Source organism: Spermophilus citellus (genome assembly GCF_964194105.1).
Source record: "Spermophilus citellus genome assembly, chromosome: 4".
Lineage (NCBI taxonomy): Eukaryota > Metazoa > Chordata > Mammalia > Rodentia > Sciuridae > Spermophilus > Spermophilus citellus.
This window is the reverse complement of record NC_138185.1, coordinates 24721409-24737589: the sequence shown is the minus strand read 5'-3', so window position 1 is coordinate 24737589 and position 16181 is coordinate 24721409. Positions and strand designations below refer to the sequence as shown.

General features: G+C 49.2%; 1 protein-coding gene across 2 annotated transcripts in view; it reads right to left on the bottom strand.

Annotated features, from left to right (window-relative positions):
* Positions 1–7246: 7246 nt before the first annotated feature.
* The window catches only part of SNTA1 (syntrophin alpha 1), a 30269-nt gene continuing 21334 nt past the window's right edge, over positions 7247–16181 (bottom strand). Inside the window, exons 3-8 of one of the 2 annotated variants that reach the window (XM_081292472.1) lie at positions 15207–15411; positions 12144–12351; positions 11907–12037; positions 9471–9699; positions 7973–8160; positions 7247–7878 (exon numbers count right to left, since the gene is read on the bottom strand). In XM_081292472.1, coding sequence (XP_081148598.1) covers positions 7767–7878; positions 7973–8160; positions 9471–9699; positions 11907–12037; positions 12144–12351; positions 15207–15411 — 1073 coding nt within the window. In that variant the 3' untranslated portion in view covers positions 7247–7766. The remainder of the gene's footprint in view (positions 7879–7972; positions 8161–9470; positions 9700–11906; positions 12038–12143; positions 12352–15206; positions 15412–16181) is intronic. The other variant, XM_081292471.1, reaches the window with a different exon arrangement.

Below are 16181 nucleotides of genomic sequence, written 5' to 3'. Positions count from 1 at the left end.
ACATCCATTTTCCTGCAAGGGACATAATTTCATTCTTCTTTATGGCTGAATAATATTCCACTGTGTATATGTACTACATTTTTCTTTATCCATTTATTCACTGCTGGGCATCTAGACTGATTCCATAACTTAGCTATTGTGAGTATTGCTGTGATAAACATGAGTTATTATTTCAAGTTCTTTTCAGTGTAGGGTATCAAACTCAGGGCCTTGTACATGCTAGGTAAGCACTCTGCTTTTTACTTTTTTAATGTGACTACTAGAAAATTTTAAATCACATACATAGCTCTCATTCTATTTGCATACAGTGATGCTGTGTAGATCAATGACTTCTTGATGCATCTCTGAGCCAGGACCTCCCTGAAGTTCCAGACCGGTAACCCAGCTGCCTATTTGGAACATCCCCTGGGGTGTCTAATGATCATCTCTAACCTAATACAGAACTCTTCGTTTTCACATACGCATACTTGTTTTGCCAATCTGTCCCATCTCAGGGAATCAACCACCCCTTCCAGTTGCACTTGGAACCAAAGAGTCATTTTTGTTTCCTGTCCTTTAATCTCCATAGTCAGTCCATCAGCAGGTCAGCTCTGACTGCGATACCTCCATCTGTCCATTTTCCTTCTATAATTCTAAGCCCAGGCCACCATCATCTCACTGGAAACAATCACAATCCACTGCTAACTAGTCTCAATTTGTCCTTGACATTGTCTCCTACAGAGCCTAAGAGTTTACCTTTTTGTTTAATTAAATCAGATTCCTATCACCCCTTTGCTGAAAATTCCCATCAGCTTCCCTTTGCCATTGCAATAAAACCCAGACTTTCCCTCGCATGTATTAGGACTCAATCCCCAAAAGAGCCAAACAACAACAACAACAAAAAGACAAAGAAAAAATAAAGAAAATCCTGATTTCCCACTGCATCCTAAGACCTGCATGATCTGACTCCTGCTTACTTATAGTTTTACTTTACCAACCCACTTACTTTTTATTTTTCTTGATATCAGGAATTGAACCCATGGACGCTTAACCACTGAGCTGCATCCTTGGCCCTTTTTATTTATTTATTCATTTTTTATTTTGAGGCAGGGTCTCACTAAGTTGCCCCTAGGATTAGAGGTGTGCACCTGGCTACCCTCTACTTTTTACTACTAATTTTCCTACAACATTCTCTTTAGTTAAGTATACTTCAACTACATAATTTAATTTTGCTCCTCCAATATCCCTAGCACATTTTTATCTCAGTGCCTTTGTACTTAACCATTATCTTTCTGGAATGCTCTTCCCTCAAATTGTTCCATGGCTGGCCTGGTTTTCATCCTAAAGAACTCAGCTTAAATATCAGATCTTCAGAGAGGTCTTAAAACAATTCCCATCACTTATCAGATCATTTTCTTCACAATATTTGTCACCATCAAAAATTATGGCATTATTTGTTTACTTGCCATCGCCCATTCCCCAAATCTCAACTTCCTGAGAGCAGGGACAAGTTAGGTCTTGTTTGCCTCTATGTTCCCACCATCTACTCAGGGTCTGACTTGTTGAGGGGTTTAACAAATGCTTCTTTTGCTTTCTGTCTTACTATGTGTTCCCCAGATGCCAACCCTGAGATAAGCATTTGAGTGCAGGTACTTGGCTTTGGAGATGGTCTCAGGACATGATGGTAGGGTAGTCAGGGAATGAGATAAGGAATGACAGACAGCTAATAAATAGGAGTATCAAGCAAGTTTCCTGTGGGCATCTGGGTCTTAATTCTGCTGGGAACTCTAGGAAATAATGTAGAATATTGTGACAGTTAACTTTATGTATCATCTTGACTGGGCCATGGGATGCCCAGATATCTAGTGAAACATTATTTCTGACTGTGTTCTTGAAGGTATTTCTGGAGGAAGAGAATAGTATTTGAATTGGTGGACTGAGTAAAGCAGATGGCCCTGTCCAGTGTGGATGGGTGGACATTGGAGGGCCCACAGAGAATAAAAAAGGCGGACAAAGGCTGAATTCTTTCTCTGCCTTGCTGCTTGAACTGAGCATCCATCTTCTCCTGCCCTAGGACTAGTACTCACACCATTAGCATTCTTGGTTCTCAGAACTGAAATTTATGCTACCACTTTCCCTTGTTGTTCAGATTTCAGGAGGCAATTTGTAGGACATAGCTGCCATAACCACGTGAGCCAATTCCTCATAATAAATATCATTGTAGGTATATACTGTAGCAATTACAGATATTGCTATGGTCAGAATGTCTGTGTACCCTCCATTCAGATATTGAAATTCTAACCCCCAAGGGAATAGTGTTAGGAAATGAGGTCTTTGGAAGATGATTAGGTTGTAAAGGTAGAGCCCTCAGGAATAGGGATTGTGTCCTTATAAAAGGGACCCCAGAAGACCCCTCACCCCTTCTGCATGTGAGGACAGTGAGAAGATGATGTGTAGGAATCAGAAAGTGGGTCTTCTCTAGTCCATGATCTTGGACTTTGCAGCCTCCAGGACTATGAGAAATAAGTTTTTGTTGTTTATAAGCTACACTGCCAGGGGCCCAGTAACTGGGAGTGTAGACACTCACCACCACACCTGGTAATTTATGGTATTTTTGTTATAAAGCCCAAACAGATACAGACATATGGATATAATCTGTTAGTTCTGTTTTTCTGGAGAACCCCCAATATATTCATAAACCACAGACTTATTCCACCCAAAGGCAGAGGGAGTCAGGATAGTTATACACTATAGTCATGGGGTGAAGGACACTGCTGGGTGTGCTAATTCCTCTATTTTGCCCTGTGGAGGGACCGATGATGGAGGATGATGGAGGGATTCCCTCTGGCAATAAGATGCAAAAATTCTCTGGAACCCTGAACCAGTTGAGCACTGAGGACCCTGAAAACCCTTGCTATACCCAAACTCTTCACTCCTCATTAAAAACACTATAAAAGCTGGGTATGGGGGTGCATGCCTGTAATCCCAGCAGCTCAGGAGGCTGAGACAGGAAGATCGCAAATTCAAAGCCAGCCTCAGCAAAAGCGAAGTGCTAAGCGGCTCAGTGAGACCCTGTCTCTAAATGAAATATAAAATAGGGCTGGGCTCAGTGGCCAAGTGGCACACACCTGTAACCCCAGCGGCTGGGGAGGCTGAGACAGGAGGACTGAGAGTTCAACGCCAGCCTCCACAATTTAGTGAGGCCCTAAGCAATTTAGCAAGACCCTGCCTTAAAATAAAAAGGGCTGAGGATGTGGCTCAGTAGTTGAGTGCTCCTGGGTTCATTCCCCAGTACGTACGGAAGGGAGGGAGGGGGTGGGCAGGGAGGAAGGCAGGAAGGCAGGCAAACCTATAAGGTGGGAGGATCAGGAACAGAAAGTGAATTCCACGCATGCGTGAGTTTATAGAGATGAACCCAACTACTCTAACTATGAAGCTCCTTAAGGTCACTGTGCTGGGATCTACCCACAGGCCAGTCTGATCCTGAAGCCCTGCTCTCCCCACTCGTGACTGATCCAGCCTTAGACGGGCCAGCTTCCCACTGAGGCGCTGCTGCTTCCAGGGGTCACCACGGCCATCCAGTCCCTGCTGACTCCAGGGTCTTCGCCCAGGTGGTGGCTGCTGTGTGGAGAATACACAGCAGCGAGGGCGGGAGAGGGAGCAGGGAGCCCAGTCAGAGAGCATCTGGGGGCTGTGGCCATTGGACCTCTGGACTGGTGTGGTATCTTAGGCAGTGAAAGTGACGGGAACAAACTCTCCAGATTGGGGAGCCCAGGTTCCATCCTCCCTCAGGACCTTTCTCCTGAAGGCTTTGCCTGAGATGCCCTCCCACCTTCCCCCTGACGCCTACTAGCCAGTCAATGTCCTAATAAAGCTGAGCGATTATTCCCACCGGTCTGCACCCCCTGTGGGTGGAGTGCATTTCCTTTCCCACTGATGTCAGGCTGCGGCCATGAATATGCCTTGCGTGGTTTACCTTTCTTTGTATCCCAGTGACTTGCCATGGGAAGAGCATGCTCTGGGAGCTGCAGCCCCCTCATCCTGGGCTCTAGGAGGAACACAAACTCAGGCTACGATCTGGAGCAAAACCACCCCGCCCAGCCTAGCTTATACGAGTCAAATTCATCACCATGTAGCCCAGAGCATGAATATAGATGCTAGTTGCTGTAGCCGCTGAGACAGCGCTGATTAGAGCATGCTCCTTCTGGTGGACATCCATGTCAGTGTCTCCTCCTGAGAGAGACCTTCCCTACCCCCCTGCTCAGGTCAGATCCCACTGGCCTCCCTGCCACCCTCATGTCTCTGCCCAATTGGAATCACGCCATTTGATTATGGAAACTGCTAATGAATTTCTTCCTCTGAGGATGGGGATCTGTCTGCCTCACTCACGGCTACATCATCTCCTGGCCCTGGGGACAAGTTCAGAGCAGAAAACAAGACGCTTCTCAGATGAACAGCGGGTTGACAGATGAATGAGTAAATGGATGGATGGGTAAGCAAGGTCGGAATGGCTCTGTTTACCTGCATCCCCCCATTTTCTATTACCTGGCTTCTGGAACCAGCTCTGGGTCTGACTTGTTAGTAGATGCATGTGCCCATTGCCTCCTGTGGAGGCTCAATTAGAACCACTAAGCCCAAAGCAAGAACCATGTGTGGCTACAGAGCACTTGATATGCAGCTAGTGTGAATGAGAGACTGGATTTTATTTTCATTTAAAATCTGACACACAATGCAATTATGGAAGATTTTAGAATATTTAGAAAATCATAGTATGTGGATTTATGTTTTTCAAATGTAAAAGTTATAAAATCTAAATACAGGGGCTGGGGTTGTAGCTCAGAGGTAGAGCGATCACCTAGCGCATGTGAGGCCCTGGGTTCAATCCTTAGCACCACAGAAAAATAAATAAATAAAATAAAGGTATCGTATCCAACTACAACTAAAAATATATATGTGTGTATATATATGTATTCTATATACATATATTTTTTAAAAGTGTAAACACAAATCCAGTATTTCAATCGAAATTTGGCATCTTAATAGAGATGTGCTGAGGTGTAAAATACATCCTGAGTTTTCAAAACAGGTATAAAAAAAGAAATGTTAAGCCAGTGTGGTGGTTCACAGCTGTAATCCCAGTGACTCAGGAGGATGAGGCAAGGAGGATTGCAAGTTTGAGGCCAGTTTCAGCAACTTAACAAGACCCTGTTTCAAAATAAAAAATAAAAAGAGAATGGGGGCTGGGCACTGTGGCACACACCTGTAATCCCAGAGGCTCTGGAGGCTGAGGAAGGAGGATAAGGAGTTCAGAGCCAGTCTCAGCAAAAGCGAGGCACCAAGCAACTCAGTGAGACCCTGTCTCTAAATAAAATTCAAAATAGGGCTGGGGATGTGGCTCAGTGGTTAAGTGCCCCTGAGTTGAATGCCTGGTACCAAAAAAAAAAAAAGAAAGAAGTGGATCTAGCTAGGCATCGTGACATGGGCATTGTCCCATGTGGGAGGCTGACTAGCATGTGACCCCGTTTGTCTCCTCTTCTGATTGGTGTGTCAACCTCTGGCACTCTGTGATCTGGTTGCCTAGGTAACTCAGATGTTAGGGTCAAGAGACTGTGTCTTCGTGCATGGGCGTGCCTTCCCACATTCCCCTGGGTGGAGCTATGCTCACCTGTTCCTTTGTAATATTACCCTCTTGCCCTATTTAGGATAGAATGTTCCATGGAAACACCCCTTGTGTGTCCCCTTCTCTTACTCTGCCTTTGGGTGTGGATTTCCTAGATGTCAGTCAACCTGCTGGCAGCAGACATCATGAAGCTAGACTCAGTCCCCTGAAACCTGACCCCTTGCCCTATTTGAATGGCTTCTACTCAATAAAAGAGGTCAGTACATGCTGGCGCGTGCACGTGCGCGCGCACGCTCTCTCTGTCTCTCTCTCTCTGCGGATCCTTAAGGTCAGAGGAGCCATCACAGTACTCCCCAAAGAAAAAGGTATTTCTGTCTCTTGTGTGGTTATTTCATGCTACCCAGTTCCCCTGGAGTGACCCCTGAGTGTTTAAGTCACCGGAAATGCAACAGTCCCAGCAACTTAGGAGATTGATGCAGGATTGCCTTCAACACCAACATGGGCGACACAAGACCCCCATCTCTTTTACAAAAGGTGTAGCCAGGCACAGTGGTGCATACCTGTCATCCCAGTAGCTGGGGAGGCTGAGACAGGAGACTTGCGAGTTAGAGACCAGCCTTAGCAACTTTGCAAGGCCCTACACAGCTTAGCAAGACCCTTTCTCAAAAAAAGGAATGGTAAAGCACCCCTAGGTCCAATCCCCAGTACAAAAAAAAAAAAAATAGTGTAGGGCTGGGGATGTGGCTCAAGCGGTAGCGCGCTCGCCTGGCATGCGTGCAGCCCGGGTTCGATCCTCAGCACCACATACCAACAAAGATGTTGTGTCCGCCGAGAACTAAAAAATAAATATTAAATATTCTCTCTCTCCTCTCTCACTCTCTCTTTAAAAAAAAAAATTTAAAAAAAATAGTGGCACCTACTTACCCCCTTCTTGAATGTGTGCTGGGCATGGTGACTCACTTCTAATGAATAGAACAAAGCAGAAGTGACTACATGACACAAGAGCGCGTCATGGAAGCTCTGTGGCTCCCTCCCTGCTCTTTTCTGAGTCACTCAATTTAGGGGAAGCCAGCTGCCATGTTGTGAGGACACTCAGGGAGTCGTGTGGTTTGGCCTCTGTGCTCAGGAACTGAGGCCTCCGACCAACAGCCACATGTGACAGCGATGTAGGAAACGGCCCCTCCACCCCAGGTGACTGCAGCCTCCTGAGTCACAAATAACCCAACTGAACCCTCTTAAACTGCTGACCCATGGGCTGGGGATGTGGCTCAAGCGGTAGCGCGCTCGCCTGGCATGCGTGCGGCCCGGGTTCGATCCTCAGCACCACATACCAACAAAGATGTTGTGTCCGCCGAGAACTAAAAAATAAATATTAAAAATTCTCTCTCTCTCTCTCTCCTCTCTCACTCTCTCTTAAAAAAAAAACTGCTGACCCACAAAACCTAGGAAATAATACATATTGTTGTTTTGCACCGCTAAATATGAAGGTACTTCGGCACACACACAACACACTCTCTTTGGGGCCCTTAGGTTAAAGGTCTGCTCTTCTCCAGGGAGAGAGACCCCAATCCTTGGTCTGATTCATGTTGGAACTTCAGGAGCCACCACAGGGCCCCCAAACCAAGGTGCACACCACAGACTCCGAGCCAGGCTGCCTACGTGCTCACAGGCTGTTTATTATCCAAGCAGAAGGAGGAGAGAGAGAGGGAGTGGGGGGGCGCGTGGAGGGAAAACCAGGGGCCCTCAGGTGGTGGGCGGAAGGGAAAGTGAACAGAAAGGCTCCTCTTCTTTCTCCTGCTGCTGACCAGGGAACTCCACCCTCAGATGGGGCCTCTGGGGTGGCATAGGGGCCTCAGGAGGCCCGGCAGCTCAGTTGTTAGCTGGGGTCGGGATCCCCACAGGGGCAGGTCCCAGGCTCGGAATGGCTTCTGTGTACACAAAATATCTCTCTGCAAAAGGCACTGGTGGAGGAGGGCAGCAGGAAGGCCACCCCATCACAGGCAGGATCCACTGGGTCCTGGGTCGGGGTCCTGGCCCCCAAGACCAATCCAGCCTCCCTCACAGGCTGGGTCTCTCAGGCCCTGTTCTCCTCTCCTCTCCCTCAGCCCAGCAGTGAGCAGGCAGTCAGCAGAGGGCTGGGTCACGTGGCAGACACCCCTCTCCAGGGCTAGCCCATCTGGTGACTTCTAGGCCAAGAGCCCCAGGCGGGTGACTTTGGCTGAGAGGAAGGAGTGGATGATGAAGACCATGGTTTTGGGACACGAGTGCAGGTCCAGCTGCTGCAGGAAGGATGGAGAGAAGGGTCAGGGCCCTGTCCAGCCAGGCCTCCTGGAGTGCACCCCCCTCACGGTACAGAGGTGACCCTCCACTTACGATCTCGCCTTCAGCGCCTCCAAAGTCCAGGAAAAGGAGACTGGCACCATCATCTGAGGACATCTGCAGCTTCTCAAAAGGCTGTCGGAGCAACACGGCCCGGGCTGCTCCCGGCTCAGCAGCCCACAGCGTGAAGCCCTTGTCGATGTGCACGGAGAGGCTGCAGGGACGGCCGTGCCACGTGCAGGCTGCAGGGAAGGCACGTGGGCACAGGCACAGCTGGCACCTCAGAGACCATGTGACCCACCTCCAACCCCACCAGCAGCTCCACAAAGTGGGGCTAAAGTACCCCCAGGGCTGGGGGCTCACCTCCCTGTGCAGTCACCACCACCCTAAAACACAGCAAGACAGGCCCTCAGAGAACCTGCGCCTGCTTCCAGTCCCACTTCCAGTCCCACCTAGCAGCCCCATAAGTAGAAAGGGGCTTAAGAATCTACCATGGGCAAGAGGCTCATTCCCCAAAAAGACATCAGCAAGCCCACTAAGCATGGTCCCAGAGACCTATAGAGGTGCCTCGCTAAATTTAAATTTCAGGTGGGCATGGTGGTGCAGGCCTGTAATCCCAGCTACTCAGGAGGCTAAGGCAGGAGGATTGCAAGCTCAAGGACAGCCTCAGTAACTTAGCAAGACCCTGTCCCAAAATAAAAAGTAAAACGGAATGAAGATGTAATTCAGCAGTAAAGCACCCTTGGGCTCAATCCCCAGAACAAAAAAGAAAATAATTTCAGAAAAACAGCAGAAAATTTAGACATACTTAGATTTTTTTTAAGTATATACTATTAGCTGGGCATGGTTAGCATGTGCCTGAAATCCCAGCATCTTGGGAGGCTGAAGCAGGAGAAGTCAAAGGCAGCCTCAGAAACTTAGCAAGGCCCCAGGCAACTTAGCAAGACCCTGTCTAAAAATTAAAACATAAAAATAAAAAGGGATGAGGATGTGGTTCAGTGGTTAAATGCCTCTGGGTTCAATCCCTGGTATCAAAATAATAAATAAATAACCACCAAGAAAAAAATTTTGTTGTTTATCTGAAATTCAAATTTAACTGGGTGTCCTGCATTTCATCTGGAGCCCCACCCCAAGTGCCAACTTTCACAAGGACACAGCTTGAAAGATCCAAGGGAAAAGACCCACGACCTACCAGGGTATCTACATATTCAAAAGAGAGGGCCTCTGGAGAACCCAAACCCCACTTACTCTCCCCCGTCTAGGGTACCCTAAAGAAGGAGCTTGAGCCAGCTGCAGTGTCACATGCCTGTGATCCTAGCTACTGGAGAGGCTGAGGCAGGAGGATTACAAGTTCAAGGCCAGCCTGGGCAACTTAGTGAGACCCTGTCTCAAAAGATAAAAAGGGCTGGGGATGCAGCTCCGTGGTAGAGCACCCCTGTTTTTAATCCCCAGTACCACAAATAAATAAATAAATAAGGAATGAGGAAACGGGGAGGAAAAGGAGGAAGAGGAAGAGGTTGAATGCCTCCTTCTGGGGGAAGAGACTCATTACCAGACAGACACTCCCAGATCCACCCAGCGCACCTGTGGACACCTCTTGCACACCCTCAGCAGCCCGGTGACAGCCATCCACCAGCTGTCGGGTCCAGGCAGCCAGCTCCTGAGGTGACTCCACGCTGAACAAGTGAGTATCCACACCGTGGCGTGTGCCCGTGCGCAGGGCAAAGGACAGCTCTGCGTCGTAGGGCACCGAGCCCTTGGAGGGGCCTGAGTGCACCAGCCTGCGGTGGAGGACAGAGGGCGACGCGTGAGGCCCTGGGGTGGGGAAGAGTCTGGGCAAAATGGGCAGTGATCAGTGACCTGTGGATCCTTCCCACTAATGGGGACTCAGCAAGAGGCGTCCCCCCCACCCTCCTCCGGTGGCCCGGCTCCAGCCACAGTGGTGTCCCCACACCTGCCGGGCACACTCCTGCCTCAGCACCCCTGCACGTGCTGTTCCCTTTGCCTAAACACTACGGTCTCCCCGGCTCGCCTTTCCACGTCCTTCAGATCTTTGCTCAAATGTCACGTCCTCTGAGAAGCCCAGAATCAGGGTTTAGATATGAGGTGTCCCCTAACAGCACATATGTGCGAGGTGAAGTGATTGGGTTCTCAGCGCATTAATCCCTGATAGGGACTAACTGGGTGGCAACGAAAGGCAGGGAACTGTGGCTGGAGCAGGTGGGTCCCTGGGGACATGCCTTTGTCTTTGTTGAAAGGATCCCTCTCTTTCTCTGCTTCCTGGTGCACTCTCAGGAGCTCTTTCCTCTGCCGGCCCTTCCGCCATGAGGTCCTGCCTCACCTCTGGCCCAGAGCAATGGAGTTGGCCATCTACGGACTGAGACTCTGAAACCACAAGCACCAGACTCTTCCTCCTCCGAAGCTGCTCTTGTCAGGCCCTTGGGAACAGCACTGGAAAGACTGATCAAAGCTCCCACCCTGGCCACCCTGGCCAACAGCACCCTTCTCTCTCACTAGCCCTACTTTTCCTCATGACACCAGAAATCGCGCTTTTTATTTATTTGCTTCCATTGGCTTTTTCACTGGAATGTCCACTAGGGTAGAAATTCTTGTCCATTCGTCCACCACTATTCCAGTAACTCAAAACCATGCCCGACACATAGTAGGAGCTCCACAAACATTTGTTGCCTTAATAAGTCAGCTGATTAAGCAGGCAATCTACTACCCACTTGTCCCCAGTAACCAGCAAACTCCTGACACACAGGCCAGAACCAGCCCAAGGAGAGGAGCCTCTTGCTGTGTGGCCTTGGGCAGCTCACTGCTTCTCTCTGATCAGCAGACCTCAGAGTTCTGGCCACAGCCCTCTCTGCTCTTCACCCTGTCCACTCTCTCTCTCTCTCTCCTGGAGCTCTATTTTTCTCTTCAGGGCTCCTTCTGACACCCAATCTCCTACATTCCAGCCATAAGCCACAGACTTGCAAGTCCCCAAGCTCCCTATCCAAGTTCCATATCCGTCCCCCACACACTTTGGACCTGACTCAGCACCTCACTCCAGCCTCCTCCCTTTGCACTCCCACCTCCAGTCCCGCCCACCCCCCAAACTGCAACCTCCTATTCATCCTGGGACACCTCCTTCACCCTCCCCATCTGGCAAGCGCCAGGCTGTGAATTTTCCCCACGTGTGTTCTCCACTGCAAATGCTGTCTCTCTTCCCCATCTGCTGCCTCCGCCCACCTGCCTCCCCCAGTCACACCAGCTCCCCTGCAGGATGCAGGGGCTGCCAGCTTCCATCCTGCCCTTTCCAGTGCATTTCCCAAGTGACAGCCACAGGAGACTTTTTGAAAAACACAACCCCAGTCCCCGGACTCCCTGGCTTAACCCCTTCAGCTCTGCCACAGGTCTTAAAGGGAAGCCAGCATCCTTAACCAGGCAGCAGAGGCCCCGCAAGATCAGGCCCCGCCGACCCCTGTCTCTTTTCAATGCATGTCCTGCGTGGACTATGTACCCGGTTATGCTGCACTCCTAGCTCCACGAACACGCCACAGCCCTGGATGCCTCAGCACCTCTGATCACGACGCTCCCTGAATGAGAGGCTCGTCCATCCTTTCCTAAATAATCAACTCACCCATCAAGTCCAGCTCAGATGTCACCTCATCCCCAAAGCCTTCCCCAACCAGGCCAGGTAGAGATAAGTGGTTCCTACAACCCTGCACTGTAATGTCACCTCTTAGGTCTGTCTCCTGGACCAGGCTGGGTTCTCCCTGAGGGCAGTGTCTGCTGGGATAAGCTCTTGAGTCCTCTGAACCATGCAGCAAGCCCCCAATTCACAGATGAGGAAACCGAGGGCCCAGACAAGGCAGAGACTTGCTTCAGATCACTTAGGGAATAACTCAGGGAAGAATAAGGCAGGAATGCATAGCTTCTGGACCTATCTGGAGCATCTGTCCCCAGGCTCTGGGTGAGTCACACAGTCCGTGCCCATGGATACCTGGTGGCAATGAGTGGGGCGGTCCGGGCCGGTCGGCTCAGGGCCTCACGGGTCTGAGGGAGACTAGAATAGAGGAGCAGCTCCTTTTCGGTCAGCAGGGCCAGGGTGGGGGCCGTGCCCCCACTGGGCAGCTGTGGAAGGATAGGAAGGGGAGAGGTCAGAGGGAGAGTGAGGAAGAGGGGCATTGGGAACAGGCCAGCGTTAAAGTGAGGGCTACACCGAGGACCCGGCAGATACCTGTTCCGTCAGCCAGCCAATCTGCTTGATGTCCTGGTTCCCAGCTGTGCCCGTGGCTGCCAGCAGTGCCTGCAGCTCATCCTTGACCCAGGGCATCAGCGCATTGATCTGGGCTTGGATAGCACCAGCCCATGACCTTGCACCAGCCTCATCCTTGGCCCTCAAGAAGAGCGTCTCCTGGCCATCTGCTGCACAGATCTCCAGATACCTGCAGGCACAAATGGAGCAGGGGAGGCCTGTCACTGGGCTTCAGCTGTCCAACCCTGAAGTCTGACCTAAGAAACCCAATCCACCACCAAACCAGAAGCAGCCACAGGGAATGTCCGGGAGAGAATCAGTAGCAGCGTTCAGTGCTGGGGCCCCAGCTCCAGTTGTTGGGGTCTAGGGATACGGGGCTATGTCATACACACACGTGTGCACAAACACACAATTACACTCAAACATGTGTTCTGGGGGACAAAATTTTTATTCTAAGTAATTATCATGCTCTTTTCTCCTGTTTTCTAAGGAAGATTCTTTTGCTGGACCAGCTCCCAGGTTCTGCTTTTGTATGAAACCAAAGTAGTGTGCATACTTACAAGGGGAAAAAACACGAAAGTGGTCAAGAGACCAAGTGGACCTACATAATAAAGAGCTTGGGAAATGAAGTGGGGGTAAGGGAGGAGACACGGACATGCAGGCCGCTGTGGAGGGAGAGTTTCAGGGCACAGTGTGCAAGGCATTTTCAGAAGGCTTTGTAGGACACTAAAGAGTCACTCCCCTTTGGCATTTCTGAACTAGATAGGGCTGGACAGAAGTGGAGGGTGGCTTACTACACCCATTCTGCTCCCTTCACGTCTGCTTCAGAACTAGAAAGCAAGGTACTTGAATCCCCAGCCTCCTCTGCAGCTAGGGCTGACCACGTGACCCAGTTCTGACTAAAGAGACACACCTAGAAGTCTCTGGAGGGCTGGAGATGTGGCTCAAGCGGTAGCGCGCTTGCCTGGCATGCGTGCAGCCTGGGTTCGATCCTCAGCACCACCCATATACAAATAAAGATGTTATGTCTGCCGAAAACTAGAAAGTAAATATTAAAAAATTCTCTCTCTCTCTCTCTAAAAAAAAAAAAAAAAAAGAAATGTCAAATTGTTAACTAAATATGTGTAGCATAGAAAGTATCAAATACATTAAAAAAAAAAAAGAAGTCTCTGGAGAGGGTGACCATTCCAAGTGAAGGGCAGATCCATCCCCAAAGACGGATTCCACCAAATCCATCCCTCCCTGTACACATAGTCCACTACTCCCAGAAGAAGTTGAGGTTTGTGTACCTTCTCCTAGACTTTGTGGCTTGGGTCAACAAGGAAAATATGGCAGAAGGGACATTGTGGAATTTCCAAGCCACTATATAAGAAGTCCAAGAGGCTGGGATTGTGGCTCAGTGGCAGAGCACTTGCTGAGCACGGGTGAGGCACTGGGTTAGATCCTCAGCACCACATTTAAAAATAAATACCTAAATAAATAAAGGTATTTGTCCACCTATAATTAAAAATATGTTTTGAAAAAAGAGGTCCAGGGCTGGGGCTGGGGCTCAGTGGTAGAGTGCTCGCCTAGCATGCATGAGGCACTGGGTTCAATCCTCAGCACCACATAAAAATAAAAAATAAAGACATTGTGTCCACCCAAAACTAAAAAATAAATATTAAAAAAAGAGGTCTAGCTACCTTGAGACCACCATGCTATGAGGAAGCACAAGATAACTGTGTAGAAAGGCCAGATAGGAAGAGAAATGCTCGGTCAGCCCCCAGATGTTGGACCTTCCCACCGAGGAAACAAGAGGGTGTTACTGCTAGCTTGGCCTTGGAGCCACAGCAGACAGCAAAGGGAACAGAAGAAATGGCAGACTGCGCCGGCAAACTGCCAAATTGGAAGAAATAATAAATTGTTATTTTTGAAGGTACTAAGTTTAGGATAATTGGGGTTTTGGGGGGTGTGGTTGGTTGTTTGTTTTTGCTACTGGGGATTAAACCCAAGGTTGCTTACCACTGAGCTACATCCCCAGTTCTTTTTAAGTTTTATTTGGGGACAGGGTCTCACTAAGTTGCTTAAGCCCTCGCCAAGTTGTTGAGGCTGGCTTTGAACTCGTGATCTTCCTGCCTCAGCCTCCCAGGTCACTGAGATTACAGGTGTGTGCCACCGCGCTCAGCTGGGATGGTTTGTTATGCTGGAATAGATAGCTAGGCAAAGGCTTTTTTCTCCTTCCTGTTTGGAATTAGACAAAATGCTTGGAGGTATAGCCATCACCCTGCCTCCATAAAGAAATATCGTAATAAAAAATGACAGAAAGCTGGGTGTGGTCAGGCACACCTGTAATCTCAGTATTAGGGAGGCTAGGGTAGGAGGATCCCAAGTTCAAGGCCAGCCTCACCAATTAAGTAAGGCCCTAAGCAACTTAGCGAGACCCTATCTCAAAATAAAACGTAAAAAGGACACATGATGCAGCTCAGTGGTTAAGCACCCCTGAGTTCAATCCCTGGTACCAAAAAATAATAATAAGGTGAGTGCCTTGGTCCTCGTCATAAAAAGAGGTGAGCAACAGGACTTTACTCAAAGGCTCTGCGAGAGGGAGATGAAATTGTGCCTGGGTACCACTAGACACAGTGCTGGGGAAACAGTAAGCACTCAGTCAATGCTGGCCAGGCCCAACCTTGTTAGTGAACAGCTGAAGGCTGCTCAGGTGTGAGGGATGACACATCTCAGAACCTCCCCCAACGTGGCAGAGACTGGAGGGATCACTGGGCCCAACAATGTCATTTCACAATGGAGAGGCTAAGGGCCAGTGAGGAAAAGGAGCTGGGTCAAGGAGGACCAGGACTAGAACCCAGACCAAGGTCCTCCTCAGATGTGAACAGCCCAGAGGGAAACATGAGAAGCAAAGCACACCACTCTCCGTGACTTCACTCGCGCATCCATTCGACCCATTTCTTAAGCAGCTGTTATGTGCCAGCACTGTGCCTGCCACTTATACGACACAGAGGAAGCTCTCCTTTGATCTCACCACCTAACACCGCCTTAAACCAGCCTTACCTGGGCTCGGGGTCAGTGGGGGTGCACCTTCTTGAAACATATGCCATCTTCAAGGACACGTGTTTGACCTCACTGAGGTTCCGGGGTTGGGGACCAGGGGAGGAAGGCTGCCGCTGAAGGGGTGAGGACGGGGGTGAGTCCCAGCCAACCGAGGTCCCGCTGGCAGAGTTCTTGAAATATGGTGAGACCTCCTTCATGTACTTGACTGGTCAGGAGAGAGGTCAGCAGTTACCACTGTGACACAGGCCCCCATGTAGCCCACAAGTGTCACTAGTTAATTAAAAGGATAAGCCAGGGCACAGTGGCACACACCTATAATCCCAGAAACTCAAGAGGCTGAGGCAAGAGGATCATAAGTTCAAAGCCAGCCTGGGTCACTTACCAAGACCCTATCTCAAAATAAAATAAAAAGAGTTGGGCTTATAGCTCGGAGGTAGAACACCCCTAGTTTCAAACACCAGTGTCACAAAAAAAAAAAAAAGTTTAACTTATGCCAGGTAATGTGGTGTATGCTTATAATCTCAGCAACTTGGAAGGCAGAGGCAAGAGAGTCATAAATTCAAGGCCAGACCAGCAACTTAGTGAGACCTGTCTCAAAACAAAAAATTAAAAGGGCTGGAGATGTGGCTCAGTGGTAAAGTGCCCCTGGGTTCAAATTCCAGTACAGTAAAAAAATAATTTTTTTTTTTTAATTTTGGTGGGGCCAGGTGCAGTGGCACACACCTGTAATCCCAGCATCTCAGGAGACTGAGACAGGAGGATCGTGAGTTCAAAGCCAGCCTTAGCAAAAAGCAAGGCGCTAACAACTCAGTGAGATCCTGTCTCTAAATAAAATACAAAAAAATAGGACTGGGGATGTCGCTTAGTGGTCGAGTGCACCTGAGTTCAATCCCCAGTACACATACACACATACACACACACACATACACACAAAATTGGGGGGGTAGGTACCAGTGATTGAATTCAGTGGCACTA